Source organism: Chiloscyllium punctatum, chromosome 11 (genome assembly GCF_047496795.1).
Source record: "Chiloscyllium punctatum isolate Juve2018m chromosome 11, sChiPun1.3, whole genome shotgun sequence".
NCBI classification, from domain to species: domain Eukaryota; kingdom Metazoa; phylum Chordata; class Chondrichthyes; order Orectolobiformes; family Hemiscylliidae; genus Chiloscyllium; species Chiloscyllium punctatum.
The window spans coordinates 75,487,641-75,501,444 of NC_092749.1; the positions used below are offsets into that span (position 1 = coordinate 75,487,641).

At 38.0% G+C, this 13,804-nt stretch overlaps 1 protein-coding gene across 13 annotated transcripts in view; it reads left to right on the plus strand.

The window, feature by feature from the left end:
• arid1b (AT-rich interactive domain 1B) overlaps window positions 1-13,804 on the plus strand; it is a 590,298-nt gene that overhangs the window by 519,114 nt on the left and 57,380 nt on the right. For all 13 annotated transcript variants that reach the window (XM_072581056.1, XM_072581059.1, XM_072581057.1 and 10 more), the window contains 2 exons: window positions 3,964-4,170; window positions 5,992-6,196. In XM_072581056.1, coding sequence (XP_072437157.1) covers window positions 3,964-4,170; window positions 5,992-6,196 — 412 coding nt within the window. The remainder of the gene's footprint in view (window positions 1-3,963; window positions 4,171-5,991; window positions 6,197-13,804) is intronic.

Here is a 13,804-nt window from a genome sequence, read left to right on the forward strand (position 1 = left end):
TGTTCATGCCTTATTGTACTGAGGGATTGTAGACCTTTACCTAAAAACCGGCTCTACAAATTTTGCCTGTGGTCTATAAAACCAGATTTAACTGCAAAACTGCTGAGATCCAGCTTCGGCTGTGTGTTCTTAATCTAACAATCATTGTAAAATTACTGAATCTGAACTGTCCTTCCTATCCAGTTTTAGTGACATTACATAGGGACAGGAGTGCACCATTCTGTCCTTCAAGCCTGTTTACAATTTAGTTAGAATGGATTGATTTGTACTTAACCAAACCTACCACCTTAATTCTATAATCCTTAGACAGATTGCCTACTTTAAACAATCAATCTCTGTTTGAAATTTTCAATTAGTTAACTGCAACAGGGGCAGAGAACTCCAGACTTCACCCTTTGTGTGAAGAAGTATTTTCTGCCATCATACTTTGATGTCTTAACTCTGATGATCAGGTTATACTCACTTGAATCCAGACTCACCAACCAGAGGACATGGTTTCTCTCTTTGATTTTCCTAAACTCGAGTTCAAATATTAATGAAGAATGAGAGGCAACTTAACTGAAGCATATTAGATTCTAAGGAGACTTGACAGGGTAGATGCAGAAAAGTTATTTCTACTTGTGGGAGAGTCTGAGTCCAGAGGTCAGAATCTCAGAATAAGGGATTGGACATTTCAGGCAAAGATGCAGGAGAACTTCTATTCTCAGAAGATAATGAATCTGTGGAATTCTTTACCGCAGAGGACTGTTGAAACTAGGGTCAGTAAGTATTTTCAAGGCTGAATAAATTTCTAATCAGTAATGGATTTGAGGGTTCTGAGGAAAAGGCAGGAAAGTGGAGTTGAAGGTTATCAGAGCAGCCATGATCTTATTGATGGAGCAGACTCAATGGGCTGAATGGCCTACTTTGGCTTCTATATCTTATGGTTATGATCTTATGGCCTGAATGTCTATACTCGGACAAATATAAGCTTAGTATACGCAGTCTTGCCTCATCCTTTAATGTTTACTGCTTCAGTATCATTCTGATGAAACTTCATAGCACAACCAGTATAGAAAACCAAAAATGAATGCATTGCTAACTAGAAACATGTAAAATTCTAAGTTTACTTCTATCCCTTTGTACTTCAGCCCTGTTGAAATAAAGGACAATATTCTATTAGTCGTCAATTTTTTTCTACCATCTGCTATGGTTTTGATTTTTATACTCGGACCCCTAAAAGTCTCTGTTCATCCTCTATTCCCACTTCCTCAGTAGATTCTGAGCATGTACCTATCTACAGCCTAAAGTAAATGCCCTTACACTTTCCTACACTGAAGTCAATCTGCCACAGTTCTGACCACTCATTTAACTAGCAGTGTCTCATTGCAAGTGGGAATACATTATTTTCTGTAATGTGTAACTCAGTGTTGTCATCAAAATTAAATGTACTGCTCTCTATTCGTTCATCAAAGTCATTTATAAATATTGCGTAAAGCAGAGGGCCTCCGTTCCCTTGGTATATCTCTAATGAAATCCTACCAATTTGAGCACGTCTGTTACCTGTATGCCCTCTGCTATCTCCTAACAAATTTCCTTTCTCAACCAACAAGTTGTATCCATTCCATTCTTAAATTTTATGTATGTTTTGTGAAATCTTTTTGATTACCTTTCTGGATGTCCATAATGTATGTTAAACTAATCTTGGAGCTCCAATTACTTAGTACATATAAGTATTTTTAATCTAACACTGAATCATACAGAACAGGTGACCATTGGTTTGATTTTCCACTGATATAGTTGATCTCGGCCATTGGCAATATTTTGGGCATCATAATTGAACATTGTATTCCTCTGGTTCGATGGACTATGTTGACCAGGTTTTTGTTGCACAGGAGTTGGTGACACCCGCTAGAAAAAACATGTCGGGGATAACCACTTTATCTCTGCTACAGTACTTTACATGCTAACATGAGCAGCTGATCAGTCCAAGTAGTTAAAAGGTATCACCATCTGAATTGAATGCAGAAATTGGTACCTTCTGTAGAGGAGGGATATCAGTTTCATTCAGATACGAATCCTACATTAGTAAATTTTGAAGTGTATTGAAACTATTCAGGATGTCGTGAGTCAGTGGTTTTTTGGAAGAGAATGCTTTCTGCCAATAGAGTTCTTATGGAGGAGATTAATCGATTGAAAGCCATTATCATGGTGTGGATTTATATAAATGTGCATGTTTAACTTTCAGTTTCATTTGAAATAGTTGTATGTTATTCTCTGTTCAGTAATGGGTGTCATCAAAATATTACATAATCAGCTTTAAATTGCCATGTTTTTCTTAAATGATTTTAGCGGTGCAGCTCTTCATGTAACAGAATATTATCAGCAGCAAAAACTTATTGGGTTTACATCTTGGATTAATCTCTTGACCAGCTGAAACTACAAAAGCTGAGGTATAGAATGTGTAGTGTAGGTGTTTTTGTTTTTTGTCTTTTTAAGTTAATTCTGATTGGTCCAATGCAAAACCTAAATACTACAGATGCTGGAAACTTGTGATAATAACAAAAGATGCTCAAAATACTCAGCAGGTCTGACAGTACTTGTGGAGAGAAACAGAATTAATGTTTCAGATTGAGATTCCTGATTCCATCAGGATCAAAGGTCATCCTGACCTAAAACATTAGCTCTGTTTGTCTCCCCAGATGCTGCCTGACATGTTTGATTTGATCCAATAACCTCTGCAGTCTATAAAAGAGAACTTGCAATCTCCATTTCTCTTCTTATTCATCATTAATATTGAATCTAAATAAGACAGTGAAGGTGAATTTGATCTTTGGCAATAGTTCGATATCGAATTGGCAAGCCTTAGACCTTCTGATTTTCTTTTCCGTTGTCTTTGCATTTTCCTATTACCACTGCTGAAGTAATTTTATCCCCCAGGTGTGTGCCCAAAGCAAAATCATCTATCTCACCACAACAAAGCAAAGATGCTGTGCAAGAACAAAAATCTTAACACAGGTTAATCAGCTCATCCTGTAGCATGATTCATTCTTTATAGTTGTTGTCTGTTTTCAAGTACTTCACTTTTTTGATGCCTGATCGTCAATCAAAATGTCTTGCAGCAAATGTTAGCTCAGATCTCATTTCATTTGGAGAGGAAAATGTGCAAACTGTTACAAACCAAAAAACTGCATTGTGTTTCATATTGTTAATTCACAAGTAATTCATGCAATCATAAGAATATCCATTGATTAAGAAAAGTCATTTAGTCCAGCAAAACTAATGTGTTCATAACAATAGACCTCAGGGAAAAAGGCAAGTTTTTTAAAAAGTGAAGTACAAAGGAGTTATATTTCAATTTTATCTAGAATGAAGATGTAGTTCCGCCTCCAAGTTATAGTTTATCACTGTTATTAGGCCAGGTGGCCAAAGTGCATGCTTCATAAAAATAAATTAAAAATACCTTTTATATAGAACCTTGCAACACAGGAACAGGCCTTTCAACTCATCAGGCCTGCGCCAACACATTATACATTACCTTAATCAACATGGCAAATCAGAACTTCAGTTCAATGATGGAAAGAAAACAAATATTTTGTTGTGCTCTGAATCAGGGGGATACATAATACCTGGATTGAAACTGGTTACATTTGTAGCTGCATGTGATGTTCACACTATATCATTGGATGATGAATGGGTAGATGGGGGTATGCTCAAAAATACACTGTTTGTGTCCAGTAAGGTTTTTGTTTGGTCTGTGGTCACACATCTGATGTACTATATTGAAGTTCAGATTGTTATATTGATGAAATGTCAGCTTTGAGCATGAGGATGGAAACACTGTAATGAACTACATTTACCAAATGTCTGTCAGAGCTGGTATCCTAGATTCCTTACTCTTTGTTTTTCAAGGAATAAAACCAGTTTTCATAATTGGAAAGAGGTACCTTCATATTTCTTGCTTGTTCTGCCTGCTCATTGCAGAAATCAAACTCTTCCACAACTGGTGACAAGATAACCAGGTTGTATGAGCTGGGGAGTGAACAGGAACGCAAGATGTGGATAGACCGTTATCTGTCCTTCATGGAGGAAAGAGGAACACCAGTGACCACATTACCTGCTGTGGGCAAAAAACCATTGGATCTTTATCGACTTTATGTCTGTGTTAAGGAAGTTGGTGGTTTGGCACAGGTGGGTACCAAGTTGCATTTTGATGTTTTAGGATTATTTGTTGGTTAGGTTTTGGCTAGTATTTGAATATTTGGTTCTTCTGAAAATTCCTTTTTGACATTGATATGAAATAAGCACATGGAGAAATGCTTGTCCATTAATTTGATGCATAACTAATGAACAGTACAATGGTAAAATATTTAAGAGATGTCTCAAAGAATCTAAAGTATATGAACTGGGCAAAATATACTCAGCAGTTAAGGCTTGTGTTGTAAGTTTTGCTGAGTCATTTCCCCATTTCATCAGTGTCTGTTCTTGTGCATAGGTTTCACTGCCATCTTGTAACCTCATTGAAATAAAGAAAAGTATTATGCAAATTATTGACAGACTTGGAAATTTTTTTGCATCTGTATCAACTAAGAATGAAGTTTAGACCAGTTATTGCTGTTTTGTAAAATGTGTTCTTTGCTGACTTCTATTTTAGTGTTGAATTTTATATTGAAATATCTACTGTTTAGGGATGTATATGCACATATTACTTAGTATATTGGTCTGTTGAATGTCCTGGATCCTGAACACTTTTGCCCAGATGAAGTTTTGCTCAAGCTTCTGCACAAACTAATGAGCACAGCCTGAAAGTAAAATCTCCCTGCACAAATGAGAAACCCATTCAAACATGTAAATTTGTGATATAGGGTCAGGGCAAATGGGGCCTCAAAGTACCCAGAGGCAGAGAGGGGTATAATGGGGTCATATTAATAGCAAGGACAAAACATTTATCTTCAGAGTGAAGGTGAAAATCACTAAGCAATACATTTAACAATTGACTACTGGTTATGCTCTTGTAGTTTAACTGACTCCAGCAACAGAGGAGTTCACACTGTGTAACTATAATTGCCTGCTGGTCACAGGCCTGTCATGTACCAAGGGCAGATCAGTTGACTGAATTTAAAACATTTGAAGATTATTGTAGTTGTAGGAGCGATAGACCTGGATCATTCTACAATTGACTGCTGGTTATTGTAGGTCAGGTGATTACGGTTGGATTCATGTGGTCATGGGTACTTAAATGCCAGAGATTCTGGCCACAATGTAATGAATACACAAACAGTTGCAGTTGGTGAAAACTCAGTGTTGTAACTTCTGGGCATGGCTTGTTTTGTGAGCAGTGATTAAATACTTTGTAATCCAGGGGAAATAATCATGAGTAGTCCAGCATAAGTTAGTTATGGGATCAAATCTTCATTTCATGACCGTTGGTGGCGGACCATTTGAATCAGGGCAGGAATAAACCAGAAACATGAAGTCTGAATGTCTGTCTATTAGGAAATAGTTAAAGATCTCCAGGTTTACATGAATAATATAAAACTGTAAAAGATCACCCCTCCCTCCCTAAACTTTGAAAGTAATTTTTTTCTGACGTTAATCTGTATTTCTCTGTACTCATTTCGGAGAACACCAAGTCACTTACTTATTTCTTCCTATCCATTCACCCAAAGAATAGTGAAAGCTTTCCTCACAGCATGCCAACTAGTTATTTTAAACAAATAGGACTGTACTCTTTAAGTGAGTCAATATTTGAGACATCTGGAATTTGCCAATTCTCCAAGTGATGTTACTTAACCTTGATTCTCTTTTTTCTACTTTTTTCTCCATTTTCTCTCAGCCCCAATCCAATGCTTTGGACCTCAAAAATGAGAGAAGCTGGTTAGAAAGCTACAATACACAATATGTATTGTTGAATATTGTCATTTGAAATCAATTAAATTGCAAGGGAAGTATGCTGAAAGTATTTGACAATATTCAATCAGAATCTCATTGATTTTCACATAATCTCCCTAGGTTAACAAAAACAAAAAATGGCGTGAACTGGCAACGACCCTGTGCGTAGGTACATCAAGCAGTGCAGCTAGCTCACTAAAGAAACAATATATTCAGTACCTGTTTGCCTTTGAATGTAAGATTGAACGTGGAGAAGAACCCCCTCCTGAGATGTTCAGTTCTGCTGAATCCAAAAAGCAGCCGAAAATACAACCACCTTCTCCTGGTGAGTACCACTGGATCCAGAAAAGTTGCTGTGTTTTCACTCTATTGGCTTAAATACGTGTTGCTTATACAGTACACTGGGGTGAAGAAAAGATGAGCTTTCACCATCTCTAATTCTTTCTTGCTTGTTTAATGACAACAACAGTACAAGTGTTCATGAAGCACCTTTAAAACAATGCCCCAAAATGATTGAAAAGGAAAACACTACAGGCATTAGGAGGGACTGTAAGGGAAAAATAGACAGTGTAGGTTTATTAGTAATCACAAGATATGTGTTAACAGTTTGAAATGTGAATATGTAATGAAATGATTGGATAATATAGACATAGATATTGGTTTGAATGTGATTGGATGATATAGTCACGTGGACACCACGAATACAATTTGGTGGAGATAGGAGTGAGCAAATATGTCGCTTTTCGGAAATTATTATTTGTAAGAGTAGTCAGTTGGAAGCTCATTATCTGTAAAAGTGGTATAATATCTTTGTTTTGCAGTAAAATATGAGTTGTATGTCATTTTTTGATTATGCACAGCTCCTCTGCATGCATGAATAAATGGGACGTTCAAGAAACAAAGAAACCTGAGCCTCTTCTAGTATAAGAGGAACTAAAGGGTTAAGCTCACCCTTTCAGTGATCCATGAGCTCTATAAAGCAAAACTTGCTGCTGAACCATATATTTTTGAAAGGTTGGTCTAAGAGGCAGGTTTTAAGGAGCATCTTAAATTAGGAAGACAGGCTGAGGGATTTAGGAATAATAATCAAATTTAGTCTGCTGAGGGTAAAGCTATCAATAGTACAAGGATGCCAATCAAAATTGGATATATACAGGAGGCTGATGGAAATTAAAGAGCTAGGAAGGGTCAAGACCAAGTGGAAAGGATATTGAAAATAAAAATTTCAACATCAAAACATTACTTAATCAGGAATATATGTGATCAATAAGGGTTAGCTAGCTCTGTTGTACTGTAAAGTGATGGTATGAGCATCAATTCAAACCGCTGGATTGGCTGAGATTACCGTGAAAGACTTGCCTCCTTAACCTCTCACCTCGCCTGAGGTTGAACCACCAGTTGCCCCTCTTATTAGAGAACAGCACTGTGGTTCAGTAGGAATATGATGACTTTGCCAGTGTAGTCAGAGTACAAGGGGTGATGAGTGACATTGTGCAAATAAGGACATAGGGAGCAGAATTTTGGATGACTTTGAATAAAACATGAAAGGTTAACCAAAAATGGGAATTGTCAAGTCTGGTAGCAGCAAAGGCATGAGTGAGGGTTTTAGTAGCAGATAAGCTGAAGCAAGTGTCAAATTGGATGACAATCTAGAAGCAAATTTACGTTAGTGATAAATTAGATTAGATTACAATTAGATTAGTTTAGATTACTTACAGTGTGGAAACAGGCTCTTCGGCCCAACAAGTCCACACCGCCCCGCCGAAGCGCAACCCACATCTACCCCTTACCTAACACTACGGGCAATTTAGCATGGCCAGTTCACCTGATCTGCACATCTTTGGAGTGTGGGAGGAAACCGGAGCACCCGGAGGAAACCCACGCAGACACGGGGAGAACGTGCAAACTCCACACAGTCAGTCGCCTGAGGTGGGAATTGAACCCGGGTCTCTGGCGCTGTGAGGCAGCAGTGCTAACCACTGTGCCACCGTGCCGCCCACATAGCTTGCACTTGAGTAAGAAGCTCACTTTACTATCAAATATGGTACTAAATTTGGGAGCAATTAGGGTTCAGCCTGACATAGTTAGCAGGAAGAGGGATAAAGTTGGTGGCTAGAGAATGGTGTTTGTAGCAGAGATCAAAGGTAATCACTTTGGTCTTCCATATATTTACTCATCTGGTATTTGACCAGCAGTTTGACAGTTTAGAGACAGTAGAGGAGTCAACGTCCTGTATGTGTCATCAGTGTGCTATCGAGTATTGGTGCTGTGTTTTCAGATGATGTTACCAATGAGTAGAATATAGAGAAGAAATAGGAAGAGGTCCAGGATAAACCTGTGTGGATCACAAGAGGTCCTGGTGCAGGAACAAAAAGAAAAGCCATTTCAGATGATTCTCTGCAATATTTAGGGAATTAGGTGAGCGCAGTCCCCATTTGTTGGATGACAAATGAAGGAGTGGTAAAGGAGAATGATGTGATGACTCATGTCCCTGGCTCCAGACAGGTCAAGGAGGACTAGGAGATTAATTTGCCTTTGTAATTGTAATTTAGGATATACTTTGAGATTTTGGTATGAGCTGTTTTGTACTGTGGTGAGGCAGAAAGCTGAACAAAGGGATTCAAGTATCCAGGAAATATGGACATGGATATGGGAGGCAACAATACAGCCAAGTGTTTTTAGTCAAAAGGAAGGGTGGCAATGTGTAATACTACAATGATGGATCAAAGGACTATTTTATTTCAGGCAAGTGATAATGACAACATGGTTGGTGCGCACGGAACATCACCTGAAGGAAAACCATAGTTTTGTGTGTGTACATTTAAATTTCTTCCCAGACTTCAGGCAAGAACATTGCAAATGGAATATTTATAAACTATATTTCCTTTGACACTCACATCTTCAGAAAAGTTGAATTATATTCGAACAAAGATTTAAGGTGTCACATTGTTTAGCCCCTGTGATAACAAAGTTTACAGACCACTATGAAGAGCATTTGCACACTCAGCAAATTTACATGATTGGAAATAGGTTAATGTTTAATGTGTTATGAGTTGCAGGTGCAGTAGGTTGGGTTATTTTGGCTCTGTAAAGTGGTTTTCTGCTATGGAGTCGAGGGAGATTGTTAATGTGTGCTTTGTATCCTTGTTCGCAACGCATACTGACACTTGCTGTATCTGACCATGCTTCAGTATACACATGGAATTCGTATTCAATTCAATGAACTCAACAGAACAAATAGCTGATGTTTTCATGAATTTTATAGTCACCTACTCATTTGAAGTTAATCCTTTTTTTATCACAGAAAACATATGCAGATGCTGCAATTCACCAACTTGACTTTGAATCTCTTAATTTCCGAGCATGTCTTGAATATATTGCTTCAAAGAGAGAGATTGTATAAAACCAGCCACATTCGTCTACTGTATTAGATAAACAGCAGCAATTGTTGTGAATTTTCTATGAATGTGTATTTTCTCCTCCGTATACATTGTGTAAAAACCTGTGTCGCCTAATTAGATGTTTTGTTGACTTATATTGCACCCCGTCATGCAGGAGAGCATACTGATCAAGTTACCCCAAATTGCTGAGTTGCATTTCATTGTAGTTTCAGATCTGCATTAATAGTTACCTGTAGCAAATTCAGCCAAGAAATACTTATTACAAATTGCAAGGGTTTGTCAGTTTTAAAATGATTGGTGCGATTTGAAGCATAGCCATGTGACCATCCAGCATATAAAGTTTTCAGAGAAAACGTCATGATAAAATCATTTTTTTAAACTTGATATAGTTAAGACATCCAAGCTTTTTAAAACTGAAAGAACTGCTGGAAATCAGAAGCAAACACAGAAATTGCTGGAAACACTCAGCAGGTTTGGCAGCGTCTGTGGAGAGAAATCACAGTTAATGTTTTGGGTCCATTGACCCTTTCTCAGAACTGCTGTGAGGAAGAGTCACTGGACCCAAAACGTTAACTCTGATTCCTCTCCACAGACGCTTTCAGATCTGCTGAGCTTTTCAAACGATTTCTGTTTTAATGCAGGCTTTTTATTAGCTATGAAATTTAAACTGGAATAATTTCTCAAGTTTTTTTCCTGAATGATGTGTTATATCAGGGAGTTTTATGCGTACATAATTTGTTTTTAAAGTTAGTCTGTTGTTTATGTTCAGTATGAAATAAACAGTGCAGTTGCTCACGGTCGCTGGATTGCTGGCACAGGGATCAGTGAGGGCTGTTGCTGATGGTCCTGATTTCATAAACTAGTAATAAAAGCAGGCCTAGATTGTGACTTGTTTGGGTTGGTGCACAATATAACAGTACTGTTTGTAGAGATTATAAGAGTCACTCAGAATTTGTGCAATAACTGCGTCATATAGTCAGTAGATGTGATAATATTGTTACCCAATTTGACTATTTTATTTCCCCTAATTTTCTTTCTCCTCCTCAAAAGACATGTTTTGAAAATCTACAACAAAGCACTATGTTTTCAACCACTAAATAGCCAACTAATATGGCATGCTAAATGTTCAATTTCACTCATACTGGATGATATAAATACATTTGCCAAGAATACACATTAGCAATATTTAGAAAATATTATTAGCCATTCAAGACCTGTTTTCAATTTTCAGTGCAATTTTCAAGCAGTCCACTCATCATATGTTGAATTTGCACAGCACAGCACCATAGGTTGGAAGGCTGCATACCTATTTAAACATTAGCTTGCTTACTGTCCACTTCTACGTCACCCACTGTTGCCTCACTCCAGCCTTAAGTGACCTGAGCCTCAATTAATCTCCCTCCTGTACTAGCTGTATATGGCTACAACTCCAGCAGAAGCTCAATCCTATATAGGATTTACCAGTCATTCTGCATAGTGCACAGCCAGTCAGCTGTATTGGAATTGGACGCAAGATTCCATTACTTACATTAGTAATTTAACTTGGAAATTGGAAGTCCCATGTCGATGTTTGCAAACAATGTCAATTTGGAATTATAATAAATATGGAGGGATTGCCAGAAAGTACAAGAGGATATGAGCAATCTTAGTGGTGGTCGTGCAAATGATAAATGTATTTTAATATAGATAAATGTGATGCATTTTCAAAAGCAATATAATGAGACTACCGACTGGAAAATAAGAGTTCAAATAAGCAAGCAGCATGAAAAGATTTTGCAGTTCAAAGATTCGCTAAATTTGAATCAGGAAATCGCTAAAGGTAATGGTTAACAAAGCTGTTGCAAACTCTGATAAAGCACTGAGAGTTCAATTCTAGAAAAGCAGGACTCAAAAGCAAGAAAATCAAGTTAAACTTGCATTACATCTTAATTCAACCAAACTAAGAATACTAAGCACAGTTCGTGTCCATGGACAAGGATTGTCCAGAAATTTGGACTTTGGGTCAAAACCCAAACATTTGGGTTAAATTGGGGTTCCAGCACCATACTGTTGAGGAAACATCTCATCAGGGAAGCTATCTTTAGGAAATGTGGACTGTTCTCAGTGTTGTAGTATGTTTGAAAATTCCAGTTGGCATCTGATAATTGATCTTAATTGGCCATTAATGTAAATAAGTTGACTACGTGTTAGGATCCTCTCTGGACGAGGTGAGCAAAATGGGACTGACAAGCTTTAACGTAAGTGTCTGCCATTTGCATTTACAATTGACACCAGGACTGCCATGATGCATGGATGAGCAAAAGTTGAATTTCTGTGGTTCACCTCTCCAGAAGCAGATAGACCAAGATGGGACCAGGCAAAGATCTGTTGAATTTGAAGAAGTTTAAACATAATCTTTTGTCTCAGGAAATAGCCATTGCACATCCACAAAGAGGTCAAGAAAACAGCAAGTACAAGTCCATTTCTTAGGATGAGAAGAAGGGATAGCTATTAAAGAATTCTTCCCAGAATGAGGTCACTCATGCTTTTCATAAATGACAAAATGATAGATTTATTATGAAAACAGGGTTGCTTTAAAAAAAATAAAACTGATTGATATGCTGATTTACCCTTCAATATAATCCCTTTTCTGTTATTAATTAATAAAAAATGAATTTACATGTATTTTCTGCACTTGTTTTTCTTAATGTAGCAGTCTTGGTTTTAGAAGATGCAGTCAATGGAGCCTTTGTGAATTTTCGCTGTGTATCTTGTAGATAGTACACTGTTGATACTGAGTGTCAATTCTGGAGGGTATGAAGGCACCACTTAAAGGGAGAAAAGAACTTTCCCTTTTGGAGAAAAGTTTTGAAAACCGAAAAACCTTTGGCTAATACCTGATGGTTCTTGAAGGAAAACCTCTCAATTGTCAGTAAACTGACAATTGTCAGTAAACCGGTGAGCCTGACGTTGGTGGTAGGAAAGTTGTTGGAGGGAATCCTGAGGGACAAGATTTTCACGTATTTGGAAAGGCAAGGACTGAATAGGGATAGTCAACATGGCTTTGAGCATGGGAAATCATGCTCCACAAACTTGATTGAGTTTTTTGAAGCAGTAACAAAGAGGATTGATGAGGGCAGAGCAGTGGATGTGATCGATATGAACTTCAGTAAGATATTCAACAAGATTCCCCATGGGAGACTGGTTAGATCTCATGGAATACAAGGAAAACTAGCCATTCAGATATAAAACTGGCTCCAAGGTAGAAGACAGAGGATGGTGGTGGAGGGCTGCTTTTCAGACTGGAGACCTGTAACCAGTGGTGTTCCACAAGGATCAGTGCTGGGTCCAAACTTTTCATCATTTATATAAATGATTTGGGTGTGAACATAGGAGATATAGTTAGTAAGCTTGCAAATGACACTAAAATTGGAGGTGTAGTGGACAGAGAAGAAGGGAACCTCAGAGTACATTGGGATTTTGATCAGATGGGCCAGTGTTCTGAGGAGTGGCAGATGGAGTTTAATTTACATAAATGCAAGGTACTACATTTTAGAAAAGCAAATCAGAGCAGGACTTTTATGCTTAATGCTAAGGTCCTGGAGAGTCTTGCAGGACAAAGAGACCTTGTAGTGCAGGTTCATAGTTCCTTGAAAGTGGAGTCACAGATAGATAGGAAAGTGACAAAGGCATTTGGTATGCTTTCCTTTATTGGTCAGAGCATTAAGCATAAGGGTTGGGAGGTCATGTTGCAACTGTACAGGACATTGGTTATGTCGCTTTTGGAGTATTGCTTGCAATTCTGGTCTCATTCCTGTCAGAAGGATGTTATGGAACTTGGAAGGGTTCAGAAAAGATTTACAAGGATGTTGCCAGGGTTGGAGTGTTTGAGCTGTAGGGAGAGGCTGAAAAAGCTGGGGCTGTTTTCCCTGGAGTATTGGAGGCTGAGGAAAAAACCTTTTCGAGGTTTGTAAAATCATGAGAGACATGGATAGGATAAATAGAAAAAGTCGTTTCCTTTAGTTGGGGGGTCCAGAACTAGTGGGCATAGATTTAGGGTTAGAGGTGAAAAATATAAAAGGGACCTAAATAGCAACTTTTTCACACAGAGGGTGGTGAATATATGGAATGAGTGGCCAGAGGAAGTGGTGCAGGCTGATACAATTACAGCATTTAAAAGACATTTGGATGGGTATAGGATTAGAAGGGTTAGAAGGATAAATAGCTGCTTGATAGCTCTGTTGATGACACCATCCATCATAATCATAGAGATATACAGCTTGAAAGCAGACCCTTCAGTCCAACTCATCCATGCTGACTAGTTATCCTAGTCCACTAGCAGGTGGGACTAGATTAGATTAAGATAACTGGTCAGCTTGAATGAGTTGGACAGAAGGGTCTGTTTCCAAGCTGTACATCTCTATGACTATGATGGATGGTGTCATCAACAGTGCTATCAAGCAGCTATTACTCAGCAAATGCTGTTCACTGATGGTTAGTTTGGGTTTTGTCAATACCACTCAGCTCTGGACTTGGACAAACAAGCTGAATTG